The following is a 19,190-nucleotide window of genomic DNA, read 5'->3' on the forward strand; positions in this document are numbered from 1 at the left end:
TGTCTCAAAGACAAAGAAGTTGGTGTTTAGAGTTGAAAGAAGAAACATGGCCATTGTCTCTATTTTAATGCATATTTTGGCCCAGCCTCTGTTCTTGTGGTATGTGACAGCTGGGGCAGCACAGCTCCTTAGGGAGCTGCTGGCACCCTCCAGAGACACAAACACTGCACAAGCACACCCTTCCCACTGTCTGAAGGACCCTGCTAACAAAATCTCCTATACACCTCTGAATCACGAGTTTCCTTAGCTGAGAAATAACTGACTCTGCCAGGCAAACATTTCTGCTGTAGCAGAAATGGGGTTGATGTTTTTTCCCCTATGGGAATGACCCATTGAAAGAATAATTCTGATATTATCAGGCTGGAAGAAGAATTTTTGGCTTATCCAGCTCCTAGCTGCATTTATATTCTGTCCTTGTCCTTGTCTGATTCAGCTACTCAAAATCCCAATTGATGGTGGTAAAATAGAGGATGTTGCCAAGGGTCAGAGCCCTGCACCAAACCATGTTTATTTAGTTTTCTGACTCTTACAGGAGGTATCAACAGGGGTCTGACTCTTTTGGTATCCCTTCTGGCCTAATAAAATATCTGTGGTTAATCTCCTCAAGAACCCACTGGGAGAGTATCCATTACACTTATTGTGAGATCACTGGGCACACTCTCAAAGCTGCTCACAATGTGATGCACAGCAGGACCACAGGATTTTACCTATTCCAAAATATTTTGTGATGCTGAAGCTATCAAGCCATACAACAATATACAACCTCTTAATAAGGCTTAATAAAGAACTTTTAATGAAATCTTGTCTCATGGAAACACTAGTGGGTTTAATGACAATTTCTTCTGAAAGAATAAGAACTCATCTGGGAGGACATTTGGCCAGGACCTGTAAACCACAGATTTAAAGTTTTCAATTTTTCCATCTGTTTTGCTATAACAAAACTCAAACTGCTCTGAAGTGACCTGGAAAACAGTCTCTGGCATCCCTTGGCAGTGAATCATCATTGAACATAGACAGATACTTTCTTCACAGTTAACGGCTTTTTTTTTTTTCAACCAAAATCAAGCATTTCCCTAATAATAATGCTCAAAAATAGTATTTCATTTTTCTCAACTATTGTTTTCATTCCATTATGAAATCAAATTACTGTTTTCTACTCTTCGTGATGCTAATTCCCATGTCCTCCTAAATACCTTTTCCTCATCTTTACTATAAGGCAGACCTCAAGATATTAAGTGTCCTTATTTAAATCTTACATATGACTTTAGAAGGAAAAGAAACAGCAGTGACAGGCCAACTGAGGTACTGACAAACCTAATTCAACCATGCATTAACAAAAAAATTAGATGGTACAACATACATTTAAACTACATACTAATTTTCCATATTTATGATTACAGGTTACTAATTCTACAAAGATAAAATCTTCATTGGTACATACTTCTTTCCTAACACAAATAAGAAATAATAATAAGAAATTGAAATAGTAACATCTATCTCTTAAGGGACTCATCTTTTCACCTTACCAGTTTCTTTGTTATGGTAATTTACTTATAAATATATCAATCTTTTCCTTCAAATTACTAATTCTGAAGGCTCTCGGCTGCAAAATATCTATATTCTAAAGCATCATTGAACATGTTTCCCTCACTAGTCCCAGTTGCACATTGTTGATGTCAGCATTTATCCTCACTTAGAAAAGACTACCAACTCCATAAAAATAAAATATAAAGATGTATACCATTTAAACTGTTTTAATGCTGTAATAAGGACTATTAAGAATGCTTTCAACTAGATTGTATTTTTTTACTCTTTATTTCCATTTCCCAGTTTCTCATTTAGACATGTTACCTGGTGCTTTGATGGTCCTTACAGCTACCTTGGAAAAAAAGGGAAAAAAACTGACACAGATTTTGCCTGTGAATGAAACAGTGTCCACAGTACCTGGGATAGAGGCCAACACCAACATCCTGCATCTCTCCATTACTGATGGTGAAACTGTTACAGGTCACCTGTAAAAACAAGGGAAAAAAATCCAGGATTACCAGAATCATTTGGAAACCCCACACTCAAGTGAAAAAACCCCTTCCAAAATAAAAAGAAGGGGCAAATGGTAATTAGATGGGAAACATTCAAGCCCAACACTAGTGCTCTTTCATTTTACAGCAATCACATCTGGGACACACTCTCCTGTAAAACTGCTGTCAATTAAAAGCAGAAATCTTAGTATCCTGAAAAAAATGTGGGGTTAAACACATGCAGGGGCCCTGCTTTCCTGAAGTAGAAGGAAAAGAAGAAGAAAGAAAGCCACCCTACACAGAGTCTGAGAAGCTCAGCCCCGGAACAACCCAGCAGAGGATAGTGACTGCTGGTGGAAAGAGTGGCTGTTTTCCATGAAGGGACTCTGCTCATGCCAGGCTCTCACAGCACCTTTTAATGTGCAGCAGTGGAACCCATAAAATATATATATGGGACTGTTTGGAAGAAAATAGCTGCCTCAGTTGTGGCAACCTGATATGGGCACAAATAAATGCAAAATCTTTCACATTACAGGTATTTGGGTTTGCATGTAAAAGATCTGAAGACAAAGCATGTCCAAATTGTCGTCCAAGGGAAATACAACCTTTTCTTTAATTTCAAATATTCCTATTGTAAATGTATTCTTCCTTCATATAATCATACAATATTAAAGTGGTTTTAGAAAATAATGGGGGAAAATGGAAGATTCCTGTAAGCAGATTTAGTCCTACCCCAAACTATCAGACTGAGTCTTTTTGGTGTTCAAGATATATAAACACTTAGTAAATGATTAACAAGTACAACTTTCATGTGCTTAAATGAAAAAAAAACAGAATTCAATTGTGAAGGTATTTTTTCAAGTACTTGATTTTTGGGGAAGAGCTGGTTTTGATGTTTTCTTACATTGATTTTTTAGATATGCTGATAGTTACCATTGATGTATTAATATCTTCTTTAGAAAAACACTGGATAATACTGCATATACAAAAAAGTCCCAGGTCTCTTCTGCATAGCATTGGATTATTAATGTCATTAATTCTCATTAAAACAGAAAATGAGTTAAGAGTAGGGTTTGGCAGACATGGAAATGAGATTTGAAAGTTTCACTTTTATTCACAGAGTAATTGTCCAGAACAGTAAATGCACACCTATTTTAAAGAGGTATGCTGAACAATTTAATAGTATAAATTATCCTATAAATTGACAAATTATTATTTATGATACCATTAACCATAAGGTGAAAATTAAATCCTCTTTCAAGATTTCTCATAAATTATGACAGCAACATTAATTTAAATAAATGTACACACAGTATTGTAAACCATTAAACAATACTTTGATTAGTCTATTATTTATGTAACCCTTTCAAATGTTCCCTATCAATTACCAAAATCATACATCTTAGTTATTTCTTTCCTGTTGACATTGGGTATAAAGTGTCAGACAACTTCTGGGCAAAGATTAGTCCATTTCAGGTGGCAATTATCCTGGTTCTAAAAATATTGACTTGATTTTGGTATTTATTGAAAAAATAATGCCTTCTAGGTAAAATAGAAAGAAAGCCAGCTTTTGTGAGCCTTAGCTCTCTCTAACAGGTCATAAAGTAGCAGAGGTCAAGCATGTCCTAGAAACAAATGAACTCCTCTTTCTTGCAAATCTCTTATTATTACCATAACGTATTTATATTAATAATTTTGAATTTTGATCACCATAGAGTTACAGAGACTGTTTCATCATTTTCTATTAAAGTTATATATTATATTATGTGAAAAGATTTACACACAGAAGTCTCAATAGTTTTACTTCTTTCTTTTTGAAACATGCATCAGTTTTTTATATCAGGATACCTTCAAATAAAAATTTGAGATGAATGAATAAGCTGAGATTCAGATATGGAGAGGTATTTTTAATAGTAGTTCACTGTGAGGCACTTTTTAACTTCTCAGATATTTCCACAATACACAGATGCATCTCAATATCCAGTAAGGCAGTGAAATGCCATCTAGTTTCTAATTATTTACAGTTTCAAATATAATACTGGGAATCCAAAGTACACAGGGCCGAATCTAAAAAGGCATTTAATACACAAACATGGGTTTAAGTGCTCCCATGAGTTCTGAGCTGTATGATTCAGTGCACAATCCTGCCAGAGGCACAGGATCTGTCAGGTGCTCTGAGGTTTGTTTAACCTCTGAGAAGACAATCTTTCCCCCCTTTTAAGCTCAGGAATGGAAAAAACCAACAGCAATACACAAATAATGTGTACTGCAGATAGCAACCCTAGTCATGGCTGCTTTCTGTGCTCAGCAAGTGGAGAGAGAGGAACTGAGATTAGGGTGGAGAGAGGAGGAGGATGTCACCATTTACAGTGTGAGAAATTCTGGTGTAATGACAATCCTCCATAGACAGCTAGCAGCCCACAATGATATCAAATATGAAATATTCATAGGCTGTTGCTATATGATTGGCTTTCTGTTCTCTTTTAGATTTGTTACAAAGTTTCTAAAAAATCTACCTAATCACTTCTACATTTCTATTTAGACAAACATTTAGGAAGTTTTAAGTATGACTTAAAGATCCGTTCTATCAAGTAGAGTTATGAGATTTCAAAATGAGAATTGGTGTAGATCACAACTTCCAAGGAACAAAATGAAGACGGCATTTTTTTTTTTAGATAACACCCAAAGAAAAGTCAGTTTTTCTAGCTTCCCAAAATTCACAGATGTAGCTCAAATAACAGCCAAATCTGGAGTATCCAACATTTCAGCAGGAGAGCATGAGTAAGCTGCTTGTTCCTGAGGCAATTGTTTACAGATCAAAGCCTACTGGGACTGGAAGTTAACTAACTCTGTTTCTAGAGGAAAAAAACCCAACACAGAAACCCAAGGCAAAACAAACATTTTCTCATGCATCACAGCATTTCTTTCAAGTTTCATAGTTATTTTGTGCCATCTTTTTTTCTGCCTTAACTGACTCACTTTATTCCTTATACTACAACCAGGTTCTGATTCTATGTGATTTAAAATAAGAAAAATAAACAAATCCCAGCAAATGATTGCTTCAATGAGTGTTCTTCCAAACAATGGTATGCTCCTTGTTGTTTTAAATACTGCAGTATTAATTATCTCAGTAATTTAATTTGTGTTTGTCCCTTCTGAAACCTTTAAAAATTCCTCTCCATCCAGCTACAAAGCACTAAGACAGCATATGCATATAGAGAAACAGAACCAAGGAAACACAAAGTTTGTTATACCCACAAATAAAAAAAATGGCATGTATTTCTGAACTTCAAAGTGCAAAGACAAATACCTTGCTATTTCTACAGTTTCTGAAAAAACACTTCTCCCAGCATGAGAACCTAGGCAAAATTCTCAGGGGGAAGTCACAAACTTTTCAAGCCTCTAAAATGCAAAATGTTGAAATATTCTAGAGTGATCAAGGTTCATCATCATAGCCTGTTTGGCCACAGAGCTCTAGTCTATAAACTCAACAGTTTATAGAATCACTTCTGAGTGTTTGAGTTGCCTCCATGGCAATAAATCCTGCAAGTTTATTTAAAAGGAGGTGCTATTTGAAACAACAACAATATTATATAAACTGACTGAATTAAATAAAAAGATTTGTCCTTTTGAGGCTGCACATATTTTAGAGAAGTACCCTGTACCCAGAAAGGTAACACAAGTAGAAGACATAATCTCTCCTAGACTGGTAAACACACAATGAATAAACCAATTTTACTGACTGGTCAATACTCTCAGGCACACCTTAACACCAAATAGAAATTATTGCAACCTTTTACATTTGATTTTCTCTCTGAGCGACTACTGAAAACTCTGTAAATTTACCCTGTAAAGAGGCCACTGTTCTCAAGATGTCTAAAGCTACTGTCTGAGAAATCTCTGTCAGTGCCAGACTACAATCAAGAGGACAGCCATGATTTATTTTGGTGTTTGCATTTGACAGAGCACAGAGGCTTCAGTTTTGCAATATAATGAGTTGCATTTGCTCTCAGTTCAGACCTCATTCCTACAGCTTTATACCCAGGATTTGCCTTTGGGTTAAATAAAGCAGAGTTAGACTTGACGGCAGGACATTCCAGATTTGGAATTTCAGACACTCAGACAATGAAACACATCAATAAGGGTGTAAGGGAAAGAAAACAAATCATTATTGGCTAACACTTGCTGCACTGATCAAATTACAAACACCAGGGCTAATAATCAATCATTTTGTCTCCACATGCTCCTGTTACTGCAACACAGTGAGGCAGCCTTTATAACACATGTAAGAAACCCTCCCAAGGACTTCCAAAGGGTATATTGCACTGATAGGGTCAATACAGTTTCCAGCTCTGATATTCAATGACTCCAGCCATCTCTGTAAATGGTGTGTCACAGCTGGTGTACTCTAATCCACCACCAGGAAGAAAGTCATAATGAACCCTTTTCCCCTAATTTATTAACCCAATGTAATGTAAATTAAAAATAGATATTAAAAAGGCCCTTTCATGGATTACTAAGTCTCTCATTCACACTGAAGCTGCCTGGGTATCACTGGTCATGGCCAACTATTTAACAAAATATACTGCAATGAGTTCTCATGTTAACAGACTTCTCAAGAGACTCAAACATTTTTCCAGGAGGAAGGGGTGAGCAGTAAATGCTATGTGAGGGGCACATTACCCTGAATGACCCCAGAGACCTTCTAGAACCACCACATCCCACTACAGTTCTGCACTGATAGCTCTTTCCCACTGGAAGATGAACAGATAACAGGCACAGATGGTTGATAGATCTCAAATCTGCTAATGACTTCATTTGGCACACAGAGCACTAGAGCAACAGTGCTAAACTGTAATGCACAGTATGCCACAGCAGTGACAGACCTATCAAGCCCCTGTTTTAAGTGTACAACACTCACCTGCTTGTGCCTACTGTCCAGGACATCCAGGCTTTCTACTCAGACAGAGCTTCTTGCTCTGAAATGGCAGCTCTGTCCGTGGTGGGAAGGCATCTGCTACCTGAACACTGCCCTGAAAGGAGCCCTGTAATGGGGCACATTTGAAAACTAGACCTTTGTGCCTCACATATACATGCTTACAGGTTTTTGCCATATCAGGAACTTAAACTTAAAATCCAATTCTACGTTGCATTCAACTCAGACACACTGACTGGCTTCCATGAGGGCCACAGAAACAAAATGAGATGAAAGAGATATCAGAAAGAAGAAAATAGGTGAAGAGGAAAAAAGAAGCTTCTTCAGTGTTTTGACAGAATCACAGAAGAAGCTGAGCTGGAAGTGACCCACAGGGATCATTGACTCCAACTCCTGCCCAAGAATCACACCATGGGCCCAAGAGTATTGTCCAAAGGCTTCCAGACAGAAATCAAAACATATTAGGGAAAGTTTTCTTATTTAGATTTTCAGACTAAGTAAAGGGCACAAGTAGTTAACTGTTTATGATATTTGCTCAGAAGCCAAAGTATGCTGCAAAACCATGAAATTTGAAAAGTTTGTTTCACACCTTGACTGAATTCACAAGTGTTTAATTTTACTTCAAAAACTTCCTATTAATCTCCTGTGCCAAAGCATCAACATTTTGGCTGAATTAAAGACTACCATTACTTCAGAGCTAGTTACACCAAAGATATGTATTTCCAATTCCTTTCTTAGTTCTTCATCTTAACCTTTGGACATCTTTCTTCACATCAACTAACAATATTTCAGGCCTTTTTTGCTATCCTAGCACATGAAGTTTTCTGACGAGTGCGCAGAAGACAGGTATCCCTTGCAGATAGGCTGTCACCACCTACAAGACAGGAGACCAGAAATTTGCCCTGACATTACCAGATAATTTAGTGCAAGTGTGCTTCAGGCATCCCTTTATAGTACTCAGCTAAGTGGTGCAATTTTGATTGAAATGGAATGAAAATAGGTCATGGTAAATTACCTCCTCTCCCCTTAATCCCACACATACTTCTCCAATCTTTCAAATAAAAATATTTAGTTATGCAGCTAAATATATTTGATTACTAAGAGTTTCAAAGCCATCATTACTAGGACAAATGTTATGCTTGCTATGAGCACCTTTTTCTTTTAAATGCATGTGCAACCTGTAGTTAAAAACCTGGAATTGAAAAGGTAAGCTTGAAACACGCAAAATTATTGCAGTCTTAGTATAAAACAAAATATCTTAAATTTTTGCAGGACTCCCATTAAAGTTTTGTGCAACCTGTCTCAGCCTTTTCACAAATTTTCCTCTATCAACAGTCAGCAAGTCCCATGGTGCCCTTGGTGAAATTTTAGCTTTTACCCAGCTCTGTAAATGTTATTATTATTCCTGCTTTTTGGAACAGAACTGAATCATCTATTTCGGGAGCAGAACGGGAGAGTGGGAGCTGCAAAGCCACTAATGGATCATATTACAGTATGCTTGCAGCACTTGGCATTATTAATTGGAGTGGAGTAGGAGCATGACATCCTTCTCTTCATCCTCATTTTCCTACTGGTAACTCCACTCCTGTGAAATGGGGAAGAGTTATTAACTTGATTTCAACAGCCACTGCACGCCCACTTATTGAAAACACACTGCTTGTTTATGAATGGGATCAAACTTCATGGGCATCCAGGAGTCATTAACTGACATTGTGTTTGTCTTGCCTATTCTGTTACAGAGATGTTTAAATTCTTTGTAATGGTATATTTACAAAAAAAAAAGAAGTTAGACTTACTATGAATTATTAGGGTGAGATTCAGCTACAGATGCTTGTATGGAAATTATATAAGCAAAATCAAAACCTTAATGATATACTCTTACATAACTTCAGCTAATAATGTGGGTGGAACAAAGTAGTATGTGCCACCCCTTTCCATTACCAAGGGGTGATTTCCTAAGACAAAACTATTAGGCAGTTCAAGATAGGTCAGAGAAATTCTAACCTAAATATGTCAGTGTTTGATGACGTTTTATCACAGAGGCAATATACTTGTTATTCCTTTTGGAAGTGCTTGCTGAAGCTGGACCTTCAAGTATATTTGACTTTTGAAGTTCATCAACCATAAGAATTTGGATTTGGTCTATTTGGCTTAGTGGAATATTTGCCTCTTCTCTTCTCTTCCTCACTCTTTAACTATGGTGTCACAATATCTTTTTTGCTGAGGGGAGGGGATAGGGAATGAGAGGGACTATAAAAATCTGGAGAAAACTTTTTCATGCCACTGCTTTAAAATTGTTTCCACTAGGAAATTTCTGAAAGCACAAAAGCTGAGAATGTTTGAAAGAAATTTCAAAAAGGGTAGAAAAAAAGGAAACATCTCTTCCAAAATATAATGGCCTGAAATGACTACTTTTAACTCTTAAAAACTTAAACAAATGTAAATAAATGTCTTGATTTTGAAGTTTCTTCTGAAACTGGCAACAAAACCCATTTGACTTGATTAATTTAGAAATATGGAAACCATTTTTTATTTAAAAACATTTTTTCTCAAAATTTTTTTTTATATGCAGAATGTGGTTTTTGAACCAGCACTAGTCTCACTTGGTTAATTGACTTACAGTCTAAACCAAAGATGACTGGGGAGTTTTAGGACTGAACATAAGACTTTTTTGGTGGAAAGAAATACATGGCAACTCAATATGGAAGCATACAACACTGACAACCTAACTGTGTCCATGATCACTAACAAGCCAGGCTAGCCCAAGCCTGCTCTGGTTTGCATTAACCAAACAAAATTTTAGGCTCTTATAATGTTTGTGCATTGAGGCTCAAAATAAAACTAATACCACTGCCAGTTCCTTACATTTTTCTTACACTTTTCTATAGATAAGCTACTATTGTTTTTCCTTTGATATACAGTTTTACCAAAAGGAATAACTATTGTTCTTTTTATCATATCAATGAAGCAAAAAAAAAGGTTTTAAGTTACTTAGATTTGCTTATTTTCTAACCTATTCCTATAATTCAAACTGAGTGACATTATCAGTTCTACAAATCAGTGCATCAGACATGCCCTTTTCTAAATTCATCACCTTTAGAGTTATAACCCCCTTTCTTCTCATTAAAGACATTAGGAGATCAGTAAGACAATAGGAATCATGTACTGTTCTTCCAGATAGTTGGCAGTCAAAAATCTTCTGAGAGCAGCTAATTTAAGTTATGTGTAAAACCATGATTTGACAAATACATGTGCTGTTTGTAAAGTGCCAGCAAATAACATCCTAAATAAACTGTTCTCATTTGAAAGTTTTTGAACATTTGGTTAGCATATGCCTGCAGAATGCATTTTTTCCCACTCTTAGACCTTCCTTCCACAGGCAGTGTATGAAGAGTGCTGCCAGATAAAATGACTGATGCTACTGTGCCACAGCAGTGATGGGTCTGAGGCAGGCTAGACCTGCCCAGGAACAGTGAGAAGGATTGAGTACCACCTGGTATTCATCCAATATATAAAGTCCAGGAGGCAATTAGAACTTTAACAGGAAAAAATAAAACTGAAACAAAATCTCACTCTGTATTCAATTCTGAAACACTGGAATACCTAGCTGATTGCCTTAATGAGAGGTCTTTTGGGGGAAAAGAGTGGTGGCCTATTGAAGGCACTGAAGAGATTGTTTAATCCAAACCACAGCTGAAGATCTCTTCCTGACTGAAAGGAAAACTGTGCTCTACACATGTGCTCTGGCACAGAAGGGTGAATATGCCCATAGAAAATAGCAGGATATGTAAGCCAGAATACATAAAATGAACTCAATGTAAGTACAAAGTAGAACAGTATTTAATTTAAAGATGTGATGTGATGTGATGCATAGAACAAATTAAAGCTAAAGCAGTAAATTTAAGGCCTGTATAACTCAAGCACTCAGTATTCAATGGGTTCTTGGATTTTTACAGAATGTGTGCATTCTTAATATCTCTGATCTACTCCCCAAGGATTTCCAGCCAGCATTTCTTTTATATCTCTCTATTTTGGGGCCCTTTTTTTCAAACAATGCAATGATCAGGAAACAGTTTATATAATTCAGTTTTTCGACTTTCATAACACTGGACATCTCTCAACACAGCGCATACATGTCCAGTTACAGTGAGGTACAGCTTTTGTGCTGATGCTGCTCATTTTCTCATTCCCCCAGTTCTAATCCAACATTCATGGACAACCTTATTTGATGACAAACCATAGTCAGTGAATGATGTCAGTGAAAGAAGATTTGCTAGCATTTTATGCTATATTTGACATGAGGTAAATCTAAAAAAACTCAATCCTGCTCTGTGGTCCTGGTCTCCTTTGGACCACGGGGTGCATGTGGCACCCAGGACCTAAATCAGAACATTTCAGAGCTGCATTTCTCAGGCCAGGTCATGGAATTTTGCTTGAAAGGCTCTGGATGCTACAACCTGCTCCACTCAGAAATGACTGGTCTCAAGTTACAGGAATGCCCTTCCACATTTTGCCTGGACTCTTTTTACTGTTGAAGGTGTTAGCAGAAATCAACTGCTATTTATGCCAAGAGAAGGAGCCATGCACATATATTGGGTGGTTACATGGGAACAGGGCTTTCAGAACCCACAATGCCTGAACTCCACAAACCAAGACCCAGAAACACCACTCCATCCATCAGGATTCCTTAGCAGAAGGCCATTACCTCACCAAAACAACAAATTCCCAACATAATATTCTACCTAAAACTGAATAGAATGCATTTTCCTTTGAAACAATGTTTTTCTTTACTGTACCAGATTAGATGTAGCAATTATGTGATTTTCTGCATTGTTAATATACACTATTTCTATTTAAGAAAAAAACACACAATACTTAGAGGCAGCATTAAGCACCACCTCCATTTGAGCAAGAGCCACAGAGAAAATGTAACAATTTAGTCTAAATTAAGCTCAAACAGAGAACTCTGAGTCAAAGAACATCTAGCAATAAGTTGATAAAAGCGCTGTAAACCAGCTAGATATAAAGTAGCACAGCTAGAATCATAGCTTGCAGAAAAAGTCACAAAAAAGCTGAACTTCTATGTATTCTTTCTACTTAATGAACTCTCTCAGGGTATACAGACTGTAAATTGGTGAGAAAATGGTCAAATAATTGCATTATTTGATCTTTCAATTGTAATGGGGGAAAAAAAAGTATTTAATTTTAAAAAGTCTCTACCAGATATGTTGGAAATAAAAGAAGGTTATACAAACACTACATTGAGCCACAGTTCAAATGCTTGTGGGTAGCTAACTAAAGTTCACAGACCTGTATGTAATTGCTGTCTACAGGAAATACTTGTGTTAGCAAAAGAATTTTCTCCCTGCTCCTTCACCTTTGCCCTTGCACAAACTCAGCAGCAAAGAAACCTCCTAAGAGCATTTCTGTGATGAACAGGGCTTTCTCCACCCCTACAAGATGAACTAAATCTTACAGTCAGGAACAGAATCTTTCAACTTCTCAGAAACATGTTTTTAGCAACTATTAATTGATAAAGGATATATTTTTATACAAATAAGCTTGAAACAAAATAATCTACTCCCTGTTCATATATCTTTGTCTAAACTTCACATGGTTGCTTTGGGGTTCTTTTAAGATTGCAACAAGAGTAAGAGCACAAAATTTACACTTATTTTAATGTAAATTGGCAGTGACTTCAGGGGCACCAGACGAGTTACACAAAACAGCAATCAGGTAGGAAGAAAGTTCATAAATTGAACTTGAAATAAAATTTCTCTGAGCACTGAAATAGGGTGATCTAATTCCAAGTGGTCAAAAGTCTGTAAAACTCAGACAAAACAAATCACTGACAGTCTGCAAACTTTGATTTGCTTAATTCCTAACATAAGCTGTTCACTACAAATGTGCCATGTTAACATTAAATAATAAAACAAAATCCATGTTTTTTAAACCAAGACAGTGTCTGTGATATCATTAGAAAGCCTGAATAGGGTAACTGGGAAGTTGAGCAAACATTTTTTAAAATAACATTTCAATTTTTTCTCCCTAGCTTGAGATACCTTGAAAGGCACAGAAACTTTACATTTATCAAAATTGGTTGGGTTTTCCCAGGACTCAAATATATGTATCAAAATGATATATTGCCATTTACAAAGTGCCATTTACTGCCATAACAATACATTTTTCCATGGGAAAGTGACACTTTTGGGTATGTACAAGTATCAAAGTTTCTGTACAGGAAGAGTTGCATCATCTCACTTATACATGCAAGACCAGGCAAGTAATTACCAGTGTGTAGCCTGGAAAACTGAGGCTTTCATTCAATATTCCTTATGTTATAATTTTTAAGTTAAGTCAACAGTCTTCATAACCTAGATTCAGGATATCAGAAACTTTAAGAACATGACCTCTGCATTTCAAATTCCCAACATACACTCTGTTCACTGAGAGAATTACAATGGCCTTGTGTTATACATTCCAAGGGAGGAAGATGGCTGAGAGGGCTCTCATGGATTTACAAAACTAACAAAATATTTACAAAACACCCCTCTGAATCACAAAACTCTCCTAGTGTTTCATGTTTTTTTCTGATATGCAGATTCACTCTTAGAAAATGCTTATCTACAGTTTTCATCCTCCTCACTTTGAGCTTTTTTCTCCCTTTTGTGCACACCTGATCTTTACATGTACCCAAACCAAGAAAACAGTGATTTCAGCAAGCAGTGAGGAGTACCTGGCATTTCTATTACACCTGACAAAATGCAGAGTGACAGCAAAGAACGTAATAATTTTTGACTTGTGGATCCTAGCAAATTCCTTGCCCCACATCCGAATGAAAACTCCAGATTTACACCACAAACTCTCTTGTAATCATCACAAACTAAAGAAAGTGCAAAATTGAATCAGAAATACGAACCACAAAGCAGAAGGTTATTCAAATCTACTGTTGCATTTCTTCTGCAGTTTATGATACTGACTCCCCTCCTTTTTACACAAACATCATGCCAAAAACCTACATGTCAAAATACATTCTTCTGTCACTAATTAAGATCTTGAAAACTGAGTATCATAATCATTTGGTTATAATTACTTAAGAATACATTCTCCTTACATTTATAACTTGTTTCTCATCTGATTTGGCTGCATATGAAAATTTTACCTTTGAATTGTTATACTTTCATGACTAGAACAAGGTAAAACTACAAAGTTTTACCAAGAGATTTCACTCTAAGGAATCTTTCATGAGACAACAGGATTTTAAAACAAAAAATTACAAAATCATATTAGGTAAGTTTTCATTGTTAGCTTTTCTTATGAGAGCCATATGAGAACGAACAAAGTGCAGTCATTCCTTTTTCCACCAATGTGGAAATAATTCTCTTGTTTACATGTTATGATAGAAAAGAGCAATTCATTCCATCAATTCCTGTTTAAGTTACAGTTAAAATTGACTTTTAAAGTATTTTACATGCTTTATTACATTTGGCCATTCATCTAAAATATAAATCAGCTGTGTGAAATTGTAAAATTGTAACCTTTAGGTCTTTTAACAAGAATCTAAAATATCAAGCTTTCATATACCAAATATTTCCCTGGTTTTGGTTTGGTTTTGTCTTTTGTGGTTTTTGTGGGGTTTTTTTTTTTGCTTTTAACCCTAATAAAATCACAAAACATTTTGAAAGTTTGAATCATGATCTAGCCTTTATAGCCGGTGTTTCCAGACTGAGTCCAGCTGGTTTTCAATGGAGAGTCAGTAACATGCCCTCCTTGGTGAAGTGGAAACAGGTGCCCCTTTCCATTGGCAAAGCTCTGACATGAATGAAGCACTTCAGCTTCACTGTTATTACCTCTTTGACATTTTATTCTCACGGTGATAGCACCACATGGAAGTATCTTTTGAGCTATTACAGCTACTACTTGATGGATCATCTAAGTCTGTTGTTCAGATTTTGTAAGATATTGAAACCAAATATGTTAAAATTTTCCCTTAGGATGAAATTTAGATTTTTAAATCTGTTTCTTCAAACTACATCTCCAAACCTCGAGTTACATGTCCATGACTTTTAACAAAGAAGATAACAAGCAGGAAAAGAAAATGGAAAAAAACACTATAAAATGACTGAATTTATAAAGAGAAATAAAACAGAACCCCAAACTACACAAGATGATGTATTCAAAACCAAGATCAAAGAGACAACTTGTTTTGTAATTAGCACTTATTAATTAACTTATTAGTTTTTGGGTAGAGTGTAAAAGAGAGAATCTGGCAAAATACCAGTCAAGGCTAATGACTCCACCAGCAGTTCAAATGTGTTACAATATGCAGATTGCAAAAGAATATAGGTAGAGTTTTGCTATTAAAATTATTGTAGAGCTTAGCTCCCTCAGTATTTCTAAGCAGCAGTCAAGCTCAGACACAGTCCTTACATGTAAAGGCCTGCTGGTCTGATCTCGAAGGTGTCAGTGTGACAACCAGTGGCCAGCAGAAGCTTTTGCCTCTGCACAAAAATGCAGGGCTGAACTCAACCCTTCGCAGCTGAAGCTTCACCTGCCTGTGGATCTCAAGGTCCCTGGCTCCAAGCCACACTCACTAGCTCACAAAATCTGTCTCATTAACTAAGGAGTTAATATCAGTGGGACAGCTGGGGCAATGTAAACCATACACCTTGCCTTGGAAAGGGGGCTGCAGAAATACTGGAGTCCATCCACTGGCACCTCAGCACCTGTCTCATGGATATTGCACTGCCAATTGTCTTATTACAGGAATGACTGAACAAACCAGCACTGACACTTTGACCACATAATTACTCTCTTCTGCTGGTTTATAAGTAAAAAGTCAGATTGTCAGATTGTCACCTAACTTTGCACAAACTATTCAGTCATTTGATGATGGAGAAATAAATGCTCCATGCTTTGCTCTTGCTTTAGAAAGAGGCCCTGCTCATGCAAGCACTTACAGAGAAAGTTTGTTTTCAGCTGAGCTTTCCCAATAACCTCTAAAGGGTGGCTCACAGGTAGGTTACTGCTGCCATTTCTCACCTGCCTCAGTAAGTCACCCTGCAACCCAAGCCCTGTGAAAGGCTCACCCATTCACTTGAATATTGCTATTCCAGTCATAGCTAGTTGTGCTATATGGCACTGAGTCTTACTGAGTCTTAGTCCCTTCACTGGGACTACTGTCAGGAAGAAAATGTGAACTTCAAATTTATTTTTAATAAATATGAATACACATATGATTTTCATGCTGAATCTGGCCATTGGGAGGATTCCCAAGGCAGAAGACCCAATACCATTCCCAGGATCTGCTGCATGAGATGGGAGAAAGACAGATACAATTGTGCAGAGTGACTTTTTGACATGCTTATTATAATTATTATTATTAAAATTTTATATAATATAAAATTATAATTATTTTTACATGCTTATTAATAAATATGTCACTGAGTACTACTTGACAATACTTAAGGAAATGAATGCAGAAGTCTCTTACCAGTGGAAACATGTTAAAGTGGGAAATCAAGTGAAGAACACTTGGTCTTGATAACTAAAAAATTATCTGTTCCACAATACTTCCCTTAGACTGCATAACAACAGCAAAGGTCAAGAAAGCTGAGCAGGCTTTAGGAGAGCTGCATCACTACCAGTATGTGGGAAGATAGAAGCAGGGATGTTTTAATCAAAACAAAAAATAATTCTATCCCAAGACATATAAAATGGCAATTGCAAAATAAATCTCACTGATATTTACTTATTCACACTTCTCTCTGGAGATCTGTGTGCATGACTATGAGCATACTCTCATGCCACTTCATGTGTTTGTCTAAAAAAAGAGATGTTATTTAACAATATGGTCTTTGGCAGAAGTTAGCCATAAAGCCACACATTTTGCAAACCATGTATCCATAGTAACTAACTGCACAATAACTGAGCTTAGATATTTTCAATTTCAAAATAATTCACAAATAAAAATGCTACATATTTAAATCAATAAACATCTGAGCCTGTTCATTCCCTTCATTTCAACAAGCAAATAATTTTCAAGAAATCATTTACCCTCCAAAAGCAGCTTTTTTCTTTACTTTTGGAATCCCTGATAGCGGATTGAAAATCTGTCAAAATTAATTTAAAATCAGCTCAAACCTTTCATTCTTCCCGTTGCTATTTTTGACCTCCGTGAGCCAACCATGAACTACATAGTAAAAATTCACACTCAAATATTAAATTGTGACAGCTCCTAAGTCTGCAGACATGTATGTTGACTTAAAAATTAAGGCTTTTAGCTTATTGTAGTTTATTACATTCCATTGCAACGTAGTTGCTAAATGTAAATCACAATCCCAAAGACAAGACGGAAGATATCCTGCCCTAATACATTAGCAGTTAATGGAACAATGAAACTTGGAAAATATTGATTCTTTATTTTTTACCCCACACAGAAATTGTCACCCAGACCATGATGAGACTTTTTATTTTGAGAATAAAATTTTCTTTTTTTCTCCTGGTATCATCTCATTATAGGAATAACAATTTTTGCCATTCTTCTTGCCTCTAATTCAGGAAGTAAAATAACAGGGCATTTCATCAGTAGGGAGAAATGAAAAATGTAATGCTTTTGGATATCCTTTCCTCATAAAGCTTCTCATAAAGCTTCATTCCTACTTCTCACTTTGGCAATTCAGTTCTGTGACTAAAGGTTGAAACCACATTTCAGAAGGCCTGAAATACTATTTTTTGTCTATATATGTGTAGCTTTATATTTCTATTTGCTCAAGGACATCAAGCAACATGCAGACATTAATTAGTTAAGCATTACAACACCTCTGTGAAGAATGGAAATGCAGAACTGAATAATAAAGATGTTGAATGTAACACCAAGGACACAAAGCACCTCAGTAGCAGTTTGGCATACAAAAGAATTTTCTTGAAGTCGCTGACTGTATCCAAAAGGTTTACAGTTAGAAAGAAAAAACCCTTAATGTTATTTGGAAAATAACAGAAGCATAAAATCCAGAACTGAAATAGGATTTCTGGCTTTACCCTTCCCTGTGGCACAAGTTGATGGTGCAGTGCTGTAGTACAGCTGCAGGCACAGCGCTGTTCATGTTATGCCAGTTAAGGGCCATGTATTATTTCATGTCTTCTGTCTTGGCTGCATGATGCTGTGAAATTGGACAGCAGGTCCAATGCACGGCTCTGGTACATTTCCAGCCTGCACTTGCCTTTCTCCACTGGTGCAGATTACTGCATGACCATTACACAGCAAATTCATCAAACAGAAAACACAAAAAGGGGTGACACAAAGAGGAGGGGAAAAAAAAATCTCCTCAGCAGCCAAAACCCATAAAGCTGCAGAGTGCTTTTAAAACCTCAACCACAAGCCAGGAAGGGAGACCCCTGATATACCTGGGACAAGAGCAGCCAAACAGCACAAGACAATGAGCTACTGCAGAGGGTCCAGAGGAGGCCACAAAGATGATGAGGAGCCTGGACCAGCTGAAGGAGCTGGGCCTGTTTAATCTAGAGAAGAAATGTCTGAGAGGGGATCTCATTAATGCATGTCAAAGGTGGGTACCAAGTGGATGGTGCCATGCTCTGTCTTCAGTGGTGCCCAGTGAGAGGATGAAGAGCAATGTTTACTAAAACACAAGAAATTTCACCACAGCATGAGGAAGGACTTCTTTACACAGCATAGCACAGCACTGGAACAAGCTGTTCAGGGAAGGCCTGTTATCTCCTACTCTGGAGACATTCAAAACTCACCCAGATGTGTTCCTGCACAACCTCCTCTAGGTGACACTGCCTTGGTTGGAGTGGATGACCTCCAGAGGTCCCTACTCTGTGAATCTGTGATATGCCAGAGCACAGAGAGGCTGCGCAGCCCACCCGGTCCCCTTGCTGCATGGCCTTCACCATCTGTGTACTGCAGCCTGCCTTGGTGGGGTGATGCTGCCTGTCAACACCCACAGCACAGACAGCGAGGGAGCGGCTGCTATGGGAAGGAACAGCTTTCCTGGGCCCCAGCAGGCAGGGGAGCAAGTGAGGGCTGCAATGTCTATGGCCTCAAATGTGTGTGACTGCTCCTGGCTAGCAGGGCATCCAGAAAATACACCCAGCACTGAAGATGTCAGGGTCCAAATTCAACACCGAACCCAGCACAGCTGGTGTGCTTGCCTGTGTGCCCTGTTAGCATTCACACTTCCCAAATATTTCTGACTTGGGGTCTGAGAAGGTCT

The 19,190-nt window shown here is 37.2% G+C and overlaps 1 protein-coding gene across 7 annotated transcripts in view; it reads right to left on the bottom strand.

Moving 5' to 3' along the window:
* SMYD3 (SET and MYND domain containing 3) overlaps positions 1-19,190 on the bottom strand; it is a 383,126-nt gene that overhangs the window by 76,468 nt on the left and 287,468 nt on the right. For all 7 annotated transcript variants that reach the window (XM_074537272.1, XM_005489722.4, XM_005489721.4 and 4 more), the window contains one exon: positions 1,945-2,012. In XM_074537272.1, the coding sequence (XP_074393373.1) occupies positions 1,945-2,012 (68 nt within the window). The remainder of the gene's footprint in view (positions 1-1,944; positions 2,013-19,190) is intronic.

The sequence above is a fragment of the Zonotrichia albicollis genome, chromosome 3, assembly GCF_047830755.1.
Source record: "Zonotrichia albicollis isolate bZonAlb1 chromosome 3, bZonAlb1.hap1, whole genome shotgun sequence".
NCBI classification, from domain to species: Eukaryota; Metazoa; Chordata; class Aves; order Passeriformes; family Passerellidae; genus Zonotrichia; species Zonotrichia albicollis.